At 34.4% G+C, this 15,338-nt stretch overlaps 1 protein-coding gene across 3 annotated transcripts in view; it reads right to left on the bottom strand.

Annotated features, from left to right (window-relative positions):
- The window catches only part of bsk (mitogen-activated protein kinase dJNK), a 462,799-nt gene that overhangs the window by 100,343 nt on the left and 347,118 nt on the right, over nt 1–15,338 (bottom strand). For 2 of the 3 annotated variants that reach the window (XM_090404432.1, XM_090404430.1), the window contains exon 10: nt 5,270–5,296. The exons of the other annotated variant lie outside the window; for it this stretch is intronic. In XM_090404432.1, coding sequence (XP_090260558.1) covers nt 5,270–5,296 — 27 coding nt within the window. The remainder of the gene's footprint in view (nt 1–5,269; nt 5,297–15,338) is intronic. 3 annotated transcript variants of the gene reach the window in all.

Below are 15,338 nucleotides of genomic sequence, written 5' to 3'. Positions count from 1 at the left end.
AACCAAGCTTTTTCAAAAGGACCCTCAACTGACTGATGATATTTTGGACGGAATTTTGCCAGGAGGTTTGGAGGAAGGAGATTACCTGATATTAAAAGAAGTTATTGCAGCAGTTAGCTCCTCAAAAATTGGAAAATCACCGGGAAGTGATGGCGTCACAGTGGAACCGATACGCGAAGGAGGTGACATCATCATAGACACCCTGCTAAATTTATTCCAGGACGTATGGAACACAAAGACTTGGCCTTCTGATTGGCGGACTTCTGTCTTTATACCTATCCCTAAAAAGGGAAACAGCAATAAATGTAGCAACTATAGAACGATAAGCCTTATTAGTCATCCAAGCAAAATCCTGTTAAAAATTAATTATAATGAAGAGCCAAAAGCTTCCAAAGAGCCAATGGACTGAAAACATCCTGTTAAAAATACTATTGTCAAGAATCAAAAAGAAAATAGAAAGCAGACTATCAGATGAACAAGCAGGTTTCCAGAAGTACAATCGACCATATTTTTACAATACACATACTAGGCGAAAAATACATAGAACATAACAAAATAATCTGTCACAACTTCTTAGACCTTCAAAAAGCTTTTGACACAATATGGCATGAGGCATTATGGAAAATTTTAGAACATTATGGTATTGACAACAAAATCATTAGGATTATTAAATCTCTTTATTCCTCATCTGATATGAGAATTGAAATTAAAAATTACAGCAGTGAACCATTCCGAGCAGAACGGGGGTAAGACAGGGATGCATCTTGTCCCCTCTTCTTTTTAATTGTTTTCTGGAATATGTCATAGATGAAGCTCTTTATGAATATGACACTGGAATAGTAGTTGGCGGACTAAGAATAAATAACTTACGTTTTGCTGACGATATCGATCTTCTGGCAGAAAGTGAAGAAGAATTACAAGAGATAACCAGCCATGTTTTCGGAACATTAAAAAAATATGGATTATACATAAACCTACAAAAAACAAAAACAATGATAACTTCAAAATCAGACATTGAATTCTTAAAGATACAAATTGGCAGTAAGCAAATTGAGAATGTAAAAAGTTCACTTATCTAGGAAGCACGCTGAATCAAGATGGTCGTTCAAAAACCGACATTAAATACCGAATTGCTAAGGCAACCGTGGCCCTACAGAAGTTAAAACCATTGTGGGGAGATAACAGAATAGCAATCACAACCAGACTAAGACTAATTGACACCTTGGTGAATTCTGTCCTTTTGTATGGTTGTGAGGCCTTTACTTTATTGAAGGAAGATGAGAGGAGACTCCTGTCTTTCGAAATGAAAACTTGCAGAGGACTTTTGAAAATTCCCTATACCGCTCACGAAACCAATGAAAATGTCCGAAAACTGATTGACTCAATAGATGGGAGAAAAAGGGAAAATATTCTGATAGTCATCAGAAGAAGACAGATGAAATGGTTCGGACATGTGGAGAGGGCTAATGGCATTCCAAAGCAAACCCTAGAAGGAATCGTTCCGGGTTCAAGGGTTAGGGGGCCGACCTCGATTAAAATGGACTGATAACATCAAAAAATGGAAAAATTCCTCCCTTTCTCAACTGACATCAAGAACCAGAGACCGAGACGACTGGAGGAGGCTAGCAAAGAGTATCACCTACCAGCCATGAATGACCGACCCAATGGTTCATTTAGGACTATGGGAGAAGAAGAAGTAAAATACATATCACTGTATAATTTAGTTACTAAAAATTATTAATTAAATATGAAAGTGAAACGTGCTAATGAATTTCAATAAGATCCCAAATAGCAAATTTTATCCAAGTCCATTACTGTCCAAAAAATAAAAGCTGTACTATGCGCGTGCACACACACACACATATCTAAAAAAATAAAGTGAATGCTAGTAGGAGAAAGTACAACAAGTTGAAGAATATTTTGGTAGTATGCACTTATAATAACTCAAAATTACCATCACATTGGAGATAAAATAAATCTTTTGGATCTCCCACAGTGAGTCTATATACTCACTGTAGGAAGGCCAAAGGAATCTGGTGTAACTGTATAAAGATAAGATCTACTGTACAATGGGTCCAAAAGATTTGAAACAGTTATACCTCACTGTACCTTCAAACTAGGTTTAATCTTCTATAGTGATTTGTATTATGCTGATCATCCCCAACCATCAGTAATCACTGAAAGACCATTTTAGTCAATGCCATTCTCTTAGAAAGTATGCAGACTAATGTGATAAAAGAATTGAAGAAAAGAGACTAGAAATTACTAAAACTGAGATCAAAGCAGAATACTGTTATCAGACTGCATTAGACTGACGGTAGCATGGGAATAAAAAAATATGATTCATCATTATTTGTTGATGGTGATAACCAGAAAAATCAGTTGCCAAGTCTTGAAGAAAATTATATGGTCACTGGGAAGCAATAATATCAATTTAAAGATGTGACTTTCTATTTATAATTTTAAATAACACTTTTCTTGGCAAGCATCATTATGATGATTTTCTGTAATCATTAATGGAGGTTTTGTTACTAGCACTGTGAAACATAATGAACTAATCTTTTATTACAAAAGTTTGTTACCAACTTCTATGTGTTATACGTGTTAAACACATTTTAGCACATTTTTCTTTAGTGGGCAAGACTCACATAAAAAGCATACTGGAGTATAAAATTTTGCAGCCACTTAATTTAACGGATACAACAAAATAATGCGTTGCAAGTGTTTATCATCTGCCATTCTTAGATTTTTTTTTTTTTTTGTTTTAACTTTTGGTTATTGTTTATATTAGTTAATAGCTATCAAAGGTAGAGCTAATCTTTTAAAAGTAAGATGTGAAAATTTACCTGTGATTACCAAGTGTTGAATAAGATTATATCACCAATGCCACAACCAAAGGCAGGTAACAGATGACACAAAAAATAAATCTCTGCAATAAGACAGGAGTTATCACTATATGAAAAGGGCTAATAAAAAGTAACAACCATGGCAGGCTATAGTAACAAATAATAATCTTAACTCTCACACTACAATTCAAACTGTTGGCTAACAATGTTGTTCCAAATATAGATAATTGTCACTTACAAAAGTCCATTTAATTCATCAAAATGGATTGGCTAAAGCTACAAGATAGTGATTTTTCATGTTCATCATTTTGTTTGTTTCTCAAATAATTTTGCCTGTTTTGTGACAGGAAACACTTAACACCACAATCAGACCTTATGACAATTCTGACTATAAAAAAGTTTAAACCTTTGGTACCTTGGGTAGATTGAGATTGATAATCTGGAAATCTTACTCCAAATAAGACCAAATAAGTTAAAATCAACTGTCAGTATAGCAAACACCATGATAACACATTCACTGTAACAAACAACTAAGAGTTTTAGCCAAAGCTCCATAGACAAATGCTAAAGGAAATTTGGCTATGGAGCTATGGCTAAAAAGCTCCTGTGGTCTCTATGAACCCTAGTCAATATTTCGTAACTAAGTGGGATCTTGCACTCTGCTATGAAAATCATAACTACCTAAACACATTTTCAAACATCCATGCCAAATAGTAGGATTTACACTCAAAGCCCATGAGATGGGAAGCAGCGACACTACCCACTAAGCCAACCATGCTGGCAGAGTGTAATTCCACCTCAGCTGAAAAAGATTAAAAAATGCTCCTTTCTTCTGTCCCATCACAAATACCAGGAATGTTTATAATCTTTTTCGACTGAAGCAGTGCTGTTAGCCAATTTCTTTAACTTAAAACTGATGGAACAAACTCCGGAAAAAAATCTTATATTAATATTTTACACCAGAAGCACCACTCATTAGAGTGGTAATGTAATGTTTCATTACATTACCACTCTTTTCTTGTTGACCAAATTAGAACTTTAGTTTAGAGGGACAACTGAACTGGTTAGACTTAGTGTATAATAATGAACAGATACAATATATATCTTTCTGATTCTAAGAAATAAATGAATAATAAGTAAAATGCTTTGCAGCTTGAGGAGATAGAAAAGTCACACCAAACAGATACTTCATCCAGTCTTCTTAAAACACCTAGAATATCAATATCTTTACTGAGAAATATATGATTCTAAAATGTGCATTTTAGAATGTTGTTTTTCTTTGTTAATATGTGAATTCTAATAATGCTGTGCAATGAATACGATCTTTGTGTTACCTGCATTATTTTCACAATAATTCTCAAAATATCTAGTCTTGACAAGATTCAAAAGTATATTCATCCTGAATATCTAACATTTCTCTCAAGATAAAAATTGCTTTATTTATTTTGAAGGGAGAGAGAGAGAGGAGGAGGATAAGCATCTGTAAATATGTGTTGAACAAAACCTAACAAAATCTATAGAAACTGTTAACGTCAATTATGATTATTATTTAGAATATTTATATATTCCTGTTTCACACATACTTCTACAAGAATTGTTGCTCTTTACAGGGATTCAAACTATAATCATTACAATAAACTTGCAGGAATGTTTATTCACGAAGCTACTGACCAAGGGAGGCATTAAATAAATGATATAAAAATAGAAAACAAAATAAAATAAAAAAGTATTGAAGGTGGATATCTTATCAGGCATTTAAGCTATCCAACTAACTGATTTTACAAAATACATCATAGATTATGTTTTTCATCTTCCTATATGTATATAGTGTGTTCATAAAAGAATCATAAAATCACTACTATAAGGTTAAGAGCAATTTCCTTTTAACAGAGCTACAAAATAAACTCTTCGTATCTCACATTCCCATCTATGAAGTCCAGAAACAATTAGAATTAAATCTTCTCTTTAAAGTAAATTCAACAGTCAAAATAACTGATATTCGATATTATGACACTATGCACTTAAACAAGGAAAGGCACTTTCCTTTTAGCCTTTTGAAAGTATCTTAATTTCTTTCAATTAAAAATTGAAAAATAATACTTTAATTATAAATCTAATGTCATTTTTCATATTGATATTTCTACATTCATGTATTGGTTTATAACTTTTATAACTATTTAAAATACTGATCTTTTCTGCGTAATCTTAAAACCGGTATCTTGTAAAGTTTATAATAATCCAACATCAATAGTATAAAAGAAGACAAAATTTCTTTCCACACTAATTTTGAAAAATAAGGCTAAAAGAAAAATAAACCTAATATTAAATCTACAATGTCTCATAAGTTTTTAATACTAATGTGATTTACGTCCAAAAATAAGCAGTGCAAAATTGAATATCCACTATTTCAAGGGAAGGCTTACCATCACTTTGCTTCTTGCCTTCCCAACCTATTAAAATTAAAACATCATAATAACAAATCATACTTTGAACTCAAATAACAATATATGCACATAAAATATACATCTATAAAGAACTATGCTTTCAATTTTTTAAGTACTGAAACTGATTGTAAAAATACCCATACATATGAGGCCAAATATGCAAAAATTTGAATTAAACTTTTTCTCATAAAATCATATAAAACAGAATATAATTTGAAAGGCATTTCCAGTTATTTATATATAGTGCATTTCCCAACAATATTCAACTATTTACATATAAAAATTAGCAAAAAGAGGGGAGGGGAAATTTACAGAACTAATGTTAACAATAAGTGACATGACTACTATATAAAATAAGGGATTATTAATACAATATAAATATAAAAAAACATTGTCAGGTTAGCATACTTGTTCAGAATTTTATTGTTAGAGCACAGTTTCTACCATTTTTTTAAAAAAAAGTATCATTACCATCATTAGGCTAGATGGAGTTGCAGAACTCACCGAGGAATGAAGGTCCTTGTTAACTACCAAAATGTTCATCATACTGCACAAACCATTTTTCATGCAAAATATTCACTCCTGACTTAGTTTTCACAACTTCCAGGGATGCCTCTTATTTTTGTTTTTCCTTCTATTCTAAGAAAAATCTTCTCCATATTAATCTGATAAAAACTCTTAACAACTAAAGGTTTATTTGTGTATCACCACTTTTCTTCCATATACACTACAAACACATACACAGAGCAGAATGGCTTTCCCTCAATTTGTCATCACAACCAATGTTTCAGTATCCTGATATTACCCTAAACATATTTTTTAGAACTTTCTTCAGTCCTTTCAGTACCTCAAAAACCAAGTAATCAAACCTGCATCCAAAATTTCAGATGTTATGTGATCACAGATTTGTATAATGGAGAAAATACCTCTTTAATCTCTATGTCTTCCTAATAAGTGCAATAATCGGTTATATAACCCTCAAAATTCTCACATACATAAACTTTAATATCTTGTGTACCATCACTACAGTTTCTGTATATCTATAGAGCATAGAAAAATTTGTAGAGTAATTTTTATTTTTTTAGTTCTAATTTGTACACCTTTACACAGTCACTGAAATGGTCAAATCTCACTTATTTGTCGACCTTATCATCCTCTTGAAATCCTGCTGGAAGGGCATTACTACCATTCCTCATAGCTTCTCCAATTTTACATCATCAATAAATAACTGAATATCTGATCTGAAATCCTAACACTATTATTAACACATATATATATATGTAAACATATTCGTTTTTTGTTTTATCTTTCCTAACTTTTTATTGTGTGTGTGTGTGTGTGTGTGTGTATATATATATATATTTTTTTTTTAGTTAGGAAATTTATTAACCTTTTTAGTTATCTTACATTAGCTACTTAGGTGGCGCTCTTTGGAATTGTCAGTTATTGTTCAATTAGCTTTATAAATGTAGTGAAGATGCCTGCGATACACAGGTGAAAATTATACTATTAAATAATATTTACGTGAGTTTTTCCGTTATTATATTTTTGAATTCAAACATATTCCTAAAACAGATCCACGAGGTACATCTTTTTATACTCTTCTACTGGGATAATACTTCCTTTATAATATAATATACGCTTGTATTTATCAAACAACCAATCCCCTTTCTAACTCATTAATCTATTATCCAATCTCATCTCTTTCAAATGAATACCATCCTTGGATATGATCAAAAGGCAGGAGTAGAAGAGGAGAGGTTTCATTTGTGTGTGTAATATGACTGAACTGAGTTGTAATGGCACTAAAGTTAAGGTTATCTGATCCCTCACTAGGAAATGATTTAGAAACTGGTATTTTTCATTGCAGAGCAGATATTTTAGAAATAAGCTGTGATAATTTATGTCAATGCAAGTTTTGTTCAATAACAAAGTAGAATGCAACATACTGAATTTAGCACAACTGTGAACTGGATTTGCAGTCTACTGAAGAAAATCATTGACACTCTACTGAAGAAAATCATTGACACAGAAAAGGAAAAGAGCAGATGAAAGAAGACACACCTCTGTAACTATAATATTACCGTAGTTGCAAATATGAAGTTAAAGAATTATCTGAGTTTCTTCTCATCATAAAAACAGAGTAAAAAAAAAAAAAAATTCATGTAGTTTTTTTTTTTTTTTAATATCTGTGGTAATTATAAACTTGATTGAATTCTTATTCATATTTAACTTACATGAGTAAGAAACTGCTAGAATGCTCACTTGCTAGCATTGTTAATCAGAAATCAAAATTGGATACTTTGTGCACCAATTCAGGATCCTACAGGTTATTTTCAGTCTTACACTTCAAGGATTGTTTATCCTCTCTACCTTCTTTAAATATTTAACCCATTAAAGTGTTTATCCTTAGATAAGGCCTCATTCGCATAAACTGCTCGTAACATTTCATGTGATCATGGATCTGATGATTTTTTCTTCAGATTTTGATAATGACATTGACCACAGCATACAAAGAACATCCATACAAAAAGCAACTTAAGGCAAACTGGTCTGGTACGCAGAAGTGAAAAGGTCACTTCTGTGTTTCTTAATTATTAATTATAATTTTCAATTATTAGGTGCACAGTGGATAAGCTTATATCTATCTATCTATCTATCTATATATATATACATATATACAGGGTGTCCCAAAATTCACGTAAGAAGTAATTTTGATAGAAAACACAGGTTTTTAATTAAAAATCGTAATTTCTTATTGATTCATAAAGTATACAGTATAGGGTTATGCATGGAATAGCATATCGGGTAAATGGCCTCCACGGCTTTGCTGGCACATACGCACTCTTTTGTTGAAATTTTCAATGACCGTTTTGCATAAATGTGGCTGAATTTCGTTGATACAGCGCTCAATTTCCTCCTTCAAGGCGTGGGTTTGTTGGCATAAACCTTAGACTTCAAAAAACCCCAAAGAAAAAAGTCCAACGGCGGTAAGTCACATGATCTGGGCGGCCAATTATGATCACCAAAACGGGAAATTACACGAACAGGAAATGACTCATGCAGTAATTGAATTGTTTCTCGGGCTGTATGGCATGTGGCACCATCTTGTTGAAACCACATGTCGTCCACATCCATATCTTGCAATTTAGGCACATAAAACTGGATTATCGTGTCACGATAGCGAGCACCATTAACTGTTATTGCCTCACCAGCCGCATTTTCAAAGAAGAATGGACCGATGATGCCTCCATCCCAAAATCCGCACCAAACAGTGACACGTTGTGGATGCATTTGTTTCTCAACAATCACTCGTGGATTTTCTGAACCCCAAATGCAACAATTTTGTCGATTAACGAAGCCATCAAGATGAAAATGAGCCTCATCGCTGAAGATGATTTTGTTCGAAAAATAAGCATCCACTTGTTGTTCCATAATCCATTCAACGAACTCTCTTCGCTGTGTGTGGTCAGTAGGCTTCAGTTCTTGAGTCAATTGAACTTTGTAAGCATAAAGATGCAAATCTTTCGGGAGAATAAGAATATGCTGTGGAGAGCTTCTCGAAATGCCCAATTCAAGACCACGGTGCCGAATTGATGTTCCTGGACTCTCAGCAACACTCTCACGAACTGCTTCGAAGTTTTCTGTTGAACGACTTGTTGAAGGCCAGCCAGAGTGTATAAGATCACTAATTGATCCAGTTTCCTTGAATTTTTTAATTAATCTTTTCACAGTTGATGAAGTTAAATCACTATTCCGACCATATTTTGTACGAAAATTGCGAACTGTAGCTGCCAAACCTTCATTATTTTTAAAATATTGCTCAACAATGAAAATGCATTGTTCTTTCGTGTAACGCTCCATTTTTAATAACCCTGAACTGTCAGCTGTCACGCTGTCTTTTTTTTCTCATTGGCAACACTTTACCGCTAAATTTAAATCTTGCGTGAATTTTGGGACACCCTGTATATATCTATATACAATACAGGGTGATCAAAATTAAAGTATCCCTGTTTAAGGTCATCCATGATCCAAATGCTGCAAAACATTGCAGGAATTCAATGTGCATTGTGTGAAAGGAATATCTGGGGGGGGTAGTTTCAAATTCACCACCAGGGGTAGGATAAACACCAAATGCATGGAATCTGCATATCATGCAACTCGGCAGGTGCCAGGTGGCTTTAAAAAAGATGGACACAGGATTTTATCCTTCATTCTGGTTTTAATACTGTCCACAGTGATAGCACTAACTTTGCCTCAATGTGTTTTGCTCATGAAGCTGTACTACCTAAACAATTACAATACTATTGCTGCATTCTACGAATTTTATCACTTGAACAAATGTCGACAAGGCCCACTATCTCCATGTACCTACCAACCTGGAAAATTCTATGGAAGATTCTGCATTTCTATCCATTCAAGATAATCCTGACACAGGAGTTGCACCCACAGGACTTTGAAAGCCAACTGATTTTACATTTCTTGCTCCAGTGGAGTTGGATGCTGCATAGCTATGGATGATTTTATAGGGAGATGAGGCTCACTTTCACTGAACAGAATTGTGAATACCCACAATTACCAGCTATGGGCTATGCAAAACTCACATGCCATCCCAACAAATTTCTCTGCATTTGCAATTTTGCAAAAAAGTTACTGTGTAGTGCAGGGTTACAGGTTCGTTTATCATTGGACCATTCTTCTTTAAGGATATTTGCCAGTCAGATCCTGCACTAGTGCATGGATTCAGTCATTTTCATGCAGAATGGGCTCCCTTCACACATCGGTCAATCCATACAGGAGGTTCTTCAAGAGCATTTCATGGAAACCAGAGTGACCAGCCATGCGTTGCCCATTACACAGCCGCCTCATTCACTTGATCTAATCTCTTGTGACTTCTGGTTCTGGGGATTTCTCAAAGACAAGGTTTACTGGGATCATCTTGATAACTTGCCAGCGCTGAAAGACAGCATAACGCAGTATGTGTGCGGCATCAGTCCTGACTAGCTGTGTTCTGCCAATGAACACACACTAGGCAAAAGATGCAGTTTGTGGTATACCGAGAAGGGTAGCACATTGAACACAGGCCATGAATGCATAATGGAAGTGAATCAAAATGTGTTATTTATGCTTGTGTCACTTTTCTACTTCTTACACACACAGAAAAATTACTACATTTACATTCAGCACATCATAAATCCCCTCCCCCATATATATATATATATGGAATAGAAGAGTGCATAAAAAGAACATGAAACAAGAGTTGATTCAGGAACATGCCATCAGAATAACTGGAGAAATTTAACAAGAGGAGGCTTTTATTGGTATCCAGATGTCTGAAGCAACTACAGCGATAAGGCTAGTATTACTTCTCTTAACTGTGTGCATGTGGTGTCCTCTCACCATACCTCAAAAGTTGAAAAAACAAAATCTTCAAGCTGAAATACTCATAGAAGACACCTAAATACTGTAAGTCTGAAATGGTAGAAGGACATTAAATGAAATCATCAGTGTAAGAATTAGATGATGCAACAATCTAGAAGTAAGAGGTGGAAATGGGATAGGTGATCTTATACTTAATAACCATGATTGCCTGTTTGAATACAATGCTACAAGTTTCCTGTTCTGGGTCTTTCAAAATCAGTTTTAAATGTGCTGATAATTTGTTTGACAAATGATGAAAGTTTAAAATGAAATGAAGAAAGAATGATGTACTGTCATTCAATTACCATCACAGGAAAGCAGTTATTAAATGTACTGGATTTTAATAATAATTAATATATCCTGTGAAGTCACATACCAAAAAAGGATGATGATGGGAAAGATACATTTCCATAGCTTAAGAAATGTTTGGTGATGTTTCAGTGCATATATTTAGATAAGACAGGAAGCTATATTCCACTCAAGGTACGGAACAGAGTAAGAAGAATCCACTTGGCTTAGCATTCTTATAATGTCAGACAATCTAAGGTTGAGAGTTGCTATTAGAACAGTGCTCCACAAGAGAAGAAATCAGTACTTAGTTGTGATTTGACTTGTCAAGAGAATAAACATCAACAAAATACTTAGCAGTCATGAAATGGCTCACTAGATTAGTAAAAATTGCATTCAATGGTGAGACCTGTGTTGCATTTTTCACACAGAGGTGGGTCATCAGTAAATAAGAATGTATAAGATGACTATGATCCATGAAGAGCCTAGCAAGATCAGCTTCCTCTCTTCTGTTTACATTTTGGCTAGACTGTCAATGCTTAATTTCAGGTTTAATCCTATGTAATTTATTTGTTGGTGCTTCCTGCCATGAAGACTGCTAGTGGGTAATTAATTTTGATATTATAAGCTATCTAAATCAGTTACTAAGCATTTAATAAGGACGTGTGGTAGATATGACAAAAGTTTTTAAATAACAGTTTCACACATGTAAAGGAAACTAGAATTTATTAAATACGCTTATGTGTTACTAATTTAAATGCTGTAGCTAATTCTTCTGCTTTCTTCCTGAATGATTCTCATGACATATTGAGCAAAATATATAGGAGTATTTAATAAATTTTAGTTTCTTTTACATGTGTGAAACTATTATTTAAAAAATTATATTATGCTGATCTAGCTGTCTCATTTGCATTTTAATTTCCTTTAATTCCAATGTGGCTAGGAATCCAGCAAAACCAAACATCAAAAATTAAGGGTCTTCATTTTGTACAAGAGGCATAAAATCTCACAAAGCAATGGATTGTGAATTATACACAGGAGAGGAAATGGGAAATCTTTGTAGAAGTTTGATTGCAACACCTGATTTGTTTCTTAACATTACACTAGCTCCATCAGAACAAAATGCAATGAGATGGTTTTTTTAAATATTTATCAGAAAATTCATATGAATTTAAAGTAGCAATTATAGTAGCATGTATACATTCCACGGTGACATTTTCTAGTTGCAATTATAATAGCATGTATACATTCCGCGGTGGCATTTTCTAGTTATACACGATTATTAAACAAGGAGAACAAGGGACGCACAAATTTTAGAAAAACTTAACAAAGGGCTTGCGCGAGCCCCTTATAGCTCACCATTGGATATAGTTGTGTCTCTTCTCTCTGATTGTTATTATATACCAGAGTAGAATGCCTTCATGGTTTATTAACTTTTTTTTGTTAATATCACAGATTCGGATCTGGGATATTACCCTCACTCAATCTCTTAAGTTAACTTAAAAAATTGAATAAGAGACAAAGAAAATATAAAAATAATATCTTTATTTACAAACAATTAATATGAATGGAATATGGTATTGCTTTAACAGTGTGTGTAAAATATTTATGTTTTGCAAGCACTATATACAAATTTGCATTATAAATAAAAACTTATCTCCTAAAGAGTAAAGGGCCCACAAATTTAACAGAATTAAAGAACATAAACACCACACAAGATTTTTTGTCTTCTCTTCCAAGAGCACAGGATTTGATGAGTATGCATTCAAACTTATAAAGCACAGTTTCTTCTGCTTTTAACAGTAGCCATAGAAATCTTAGGCACATACCTGTTTTTCTTTAAAAGCAAAAAGATAATTTGTGTGCACACATTTCTTAAGAAAAAATGTATTTCTTCTTGACTATCTTCTCTGCAATATTATTATATAACACCTCCAGGGAGTCCAAAGATTCATCGAGGGAGGGCACCTACTCCACAACTCAATCCACCAACTACAACTATGTTCATCATCTACACCATCTACTGCTGACCACCACTAGTATTTTCACAGATAAACACAAACATCCATGCCCACAGCGGGATTTGAACCTGCAGCCTTCTGGCTGGAGAGCAGATATACTAACCACTCAGCCAACCAGGCCACTATTGCTATTGAATACTGGCTACTGAAGAACACATTAACAAGTAGAGATAAGGAAGTTGTCATTCCTCTTTATAAGGTCTTGATATGCCCATATCTGGATTACTGTGCTCGAGTCTGGTTCCCTGAGTTTCTTGGGGATGAGGAAGCAGCGTAGAGCCTTGTTCTTCAACCTGTGGTCCGCAGACCCGTGCCGATCTGCGAAAATTTCCTGGCGGTCCACCAAAAATTTCTTTGTCTCTCAGAAACAATGTTCCAGCCACGTATATCAAATTTTCTAACATCTAAGCAGCATCAGATGTCGCACTAGCTAAAAATTGTAATTTTATAACATTGGATTTAATAAATAAAATACTATCTACGTTGGTTTATGTTTCTGTCTTAGCCATCAGCCGGTCCGTGAAATATTTCTCCTATTTTCCCCGGTCTGCACGCTGGTGTAGAGTATTTAGAGGCAAGTGACCAAGATGGAGAGTGGCCTGTGGAATGTTCTCTATGAGGATAAATTAAAGGTGTGTGGATTGCAGAAGTTGGTTGATAGAAGAAAAAGAGGGGATATGAGAGAAACATTTAAGCTGCTTAAAGGGAAATGTTTCAGCACTTGGCTAGAGGGACCAGAACAAGGGGTCATCCCTGGAAGTTGAATCAAGGTGTGGTTGTAGGGATAAGAGGACTATATTTTTTGCTTGGAGAGTTGTGAATGAGTGGAATGGGTTGCCAGAGTCAGTTGTGAGTGCTTTGTTAATGGATTCAAGGAGAGATATGATAGATTGTGTGGACAGATTGGGCTTCCCGTGATGACTCTTCAGACTCCATGATGGTGCCTGTATAATAATAATAATGATATCAGCTCCTTTTCTATTTCCTTGAAATACAAAGGTAATTTTAAAGTTCCCTTTTTCCTTATCCTTGAACACAAAAAGAATATATCTTTCAGCTTTACAGGGCTTAATTAGGATATGTTTACTGCATAATATATCAAAAGGAACTGTCCTTTACTTTGGGAGAAACCATATATCGCTTTTATCTGTGTCACAACTTGGTTTCATTAAATTCATCTGTTAATTGTGGAATAACTGCTTGTTTCCCTCATAATGCTCTTTTCCACCTTTTTGGCTTAATTCCTTTAAACTATATTTCTCCCCTAAACTTCCAACTTTGCAGAAAATTGTCTCTATTCTAATCAATGCAACAGCTGTTATATGATTCTCTCTTGCTAATTTAACTTCCTCTTCAGAAGCTTGTACTTCCGAAGAGATAGTTGAATGTAAACAAGTTTGTCGTTTGTTGTAAACAAGACTACAATTCTTTAATGGCATGAACACGTCATAGGAAAGTTCAATATTTTCTTCTCTCAAGTTTACGTTACAGGAATAAAGATCTAAATTAGAGGTGAGTCCTTTTGACAAATAATTATTATTATTTCTTAATGGAGAGCCCACCCACCCACGAGAGGTTAGTCAACCTATAGTATGTTAGTACTGTGAATGGGTGATAAGGAACTTATTCATATTTGATTTGACAAGCTGTGGGTTGTATTCTTTGGGAAACACATGGTGAAAGATTGTTCCAGAGGGTAGCAGTGGAGGAGATAAATGAAGAGGAGAAATTTGTTCTGTGAGGTTGGAGTTGAACTGTGAGAGGGTGCTGGTTAGCTGCTGCATGCGTTTAGACAGATTTGCAAGAGAGTGGGGGAATTATTGATCCCAACTCTGATGAACAGCTGCCATAGAAGTATTTATAGAAGATGCAGGCTGCAGAGATTGAATGCCTCTGCAAAAGTAAGTGGAGTGTATTAGTGAGAGAGGGGTCATCAGCCAATCTAACTGCTTTTTTCTGTATAGAATCCAGTATTTTCATAGAGCACACCACCCCAGATATGAAAGCAGTATTCAATGGTTGGGTGGATTTGTATAGGGTTAAGAGCTGTTCAGAGTTAAAAAAGCAAAAAGAGAAAACCTACTTTTTTGGATGCAGAGGAGGCAATGGTTGTGATATGTTTGTGCCAAGAGAGATCAGAGGTTACAGTTATTTCAAGAAGGTAAATCTCATCTTGAATTGAATTGGAAGAACAGTTTTTTTTTTTTTTTTTTGTGGGAAATAATGCAGAGCTGTGTTTTAATACCATTGAGGATGGCAATGTTAAATTGCAAAATCTACTCAACCTCTACTACCTTAAATTCCAATATTAGAATTTA

This window comes from Typopeltis vanoorti, chromosome 14, assembly GCF_054136105.1.
Source record: "Typopeltis vanoorti isolate ZY-2024b chromosome 14, IOZ_Tvanoo_1.0, whole genome shotgun sequence".
NCBI classification, from domain to species: domain Eukaryota; kingdom Metazoa; phylum Arthropoda; class Arachnida; order Uropygi; family Thelyphonidae; genus Typopeltis; species Typopeltis vanoorti.
Note: the sequence above shows the minus strand (reverse complement) of the source record. Positions and strands in the feature narration are given on the sequence as shown.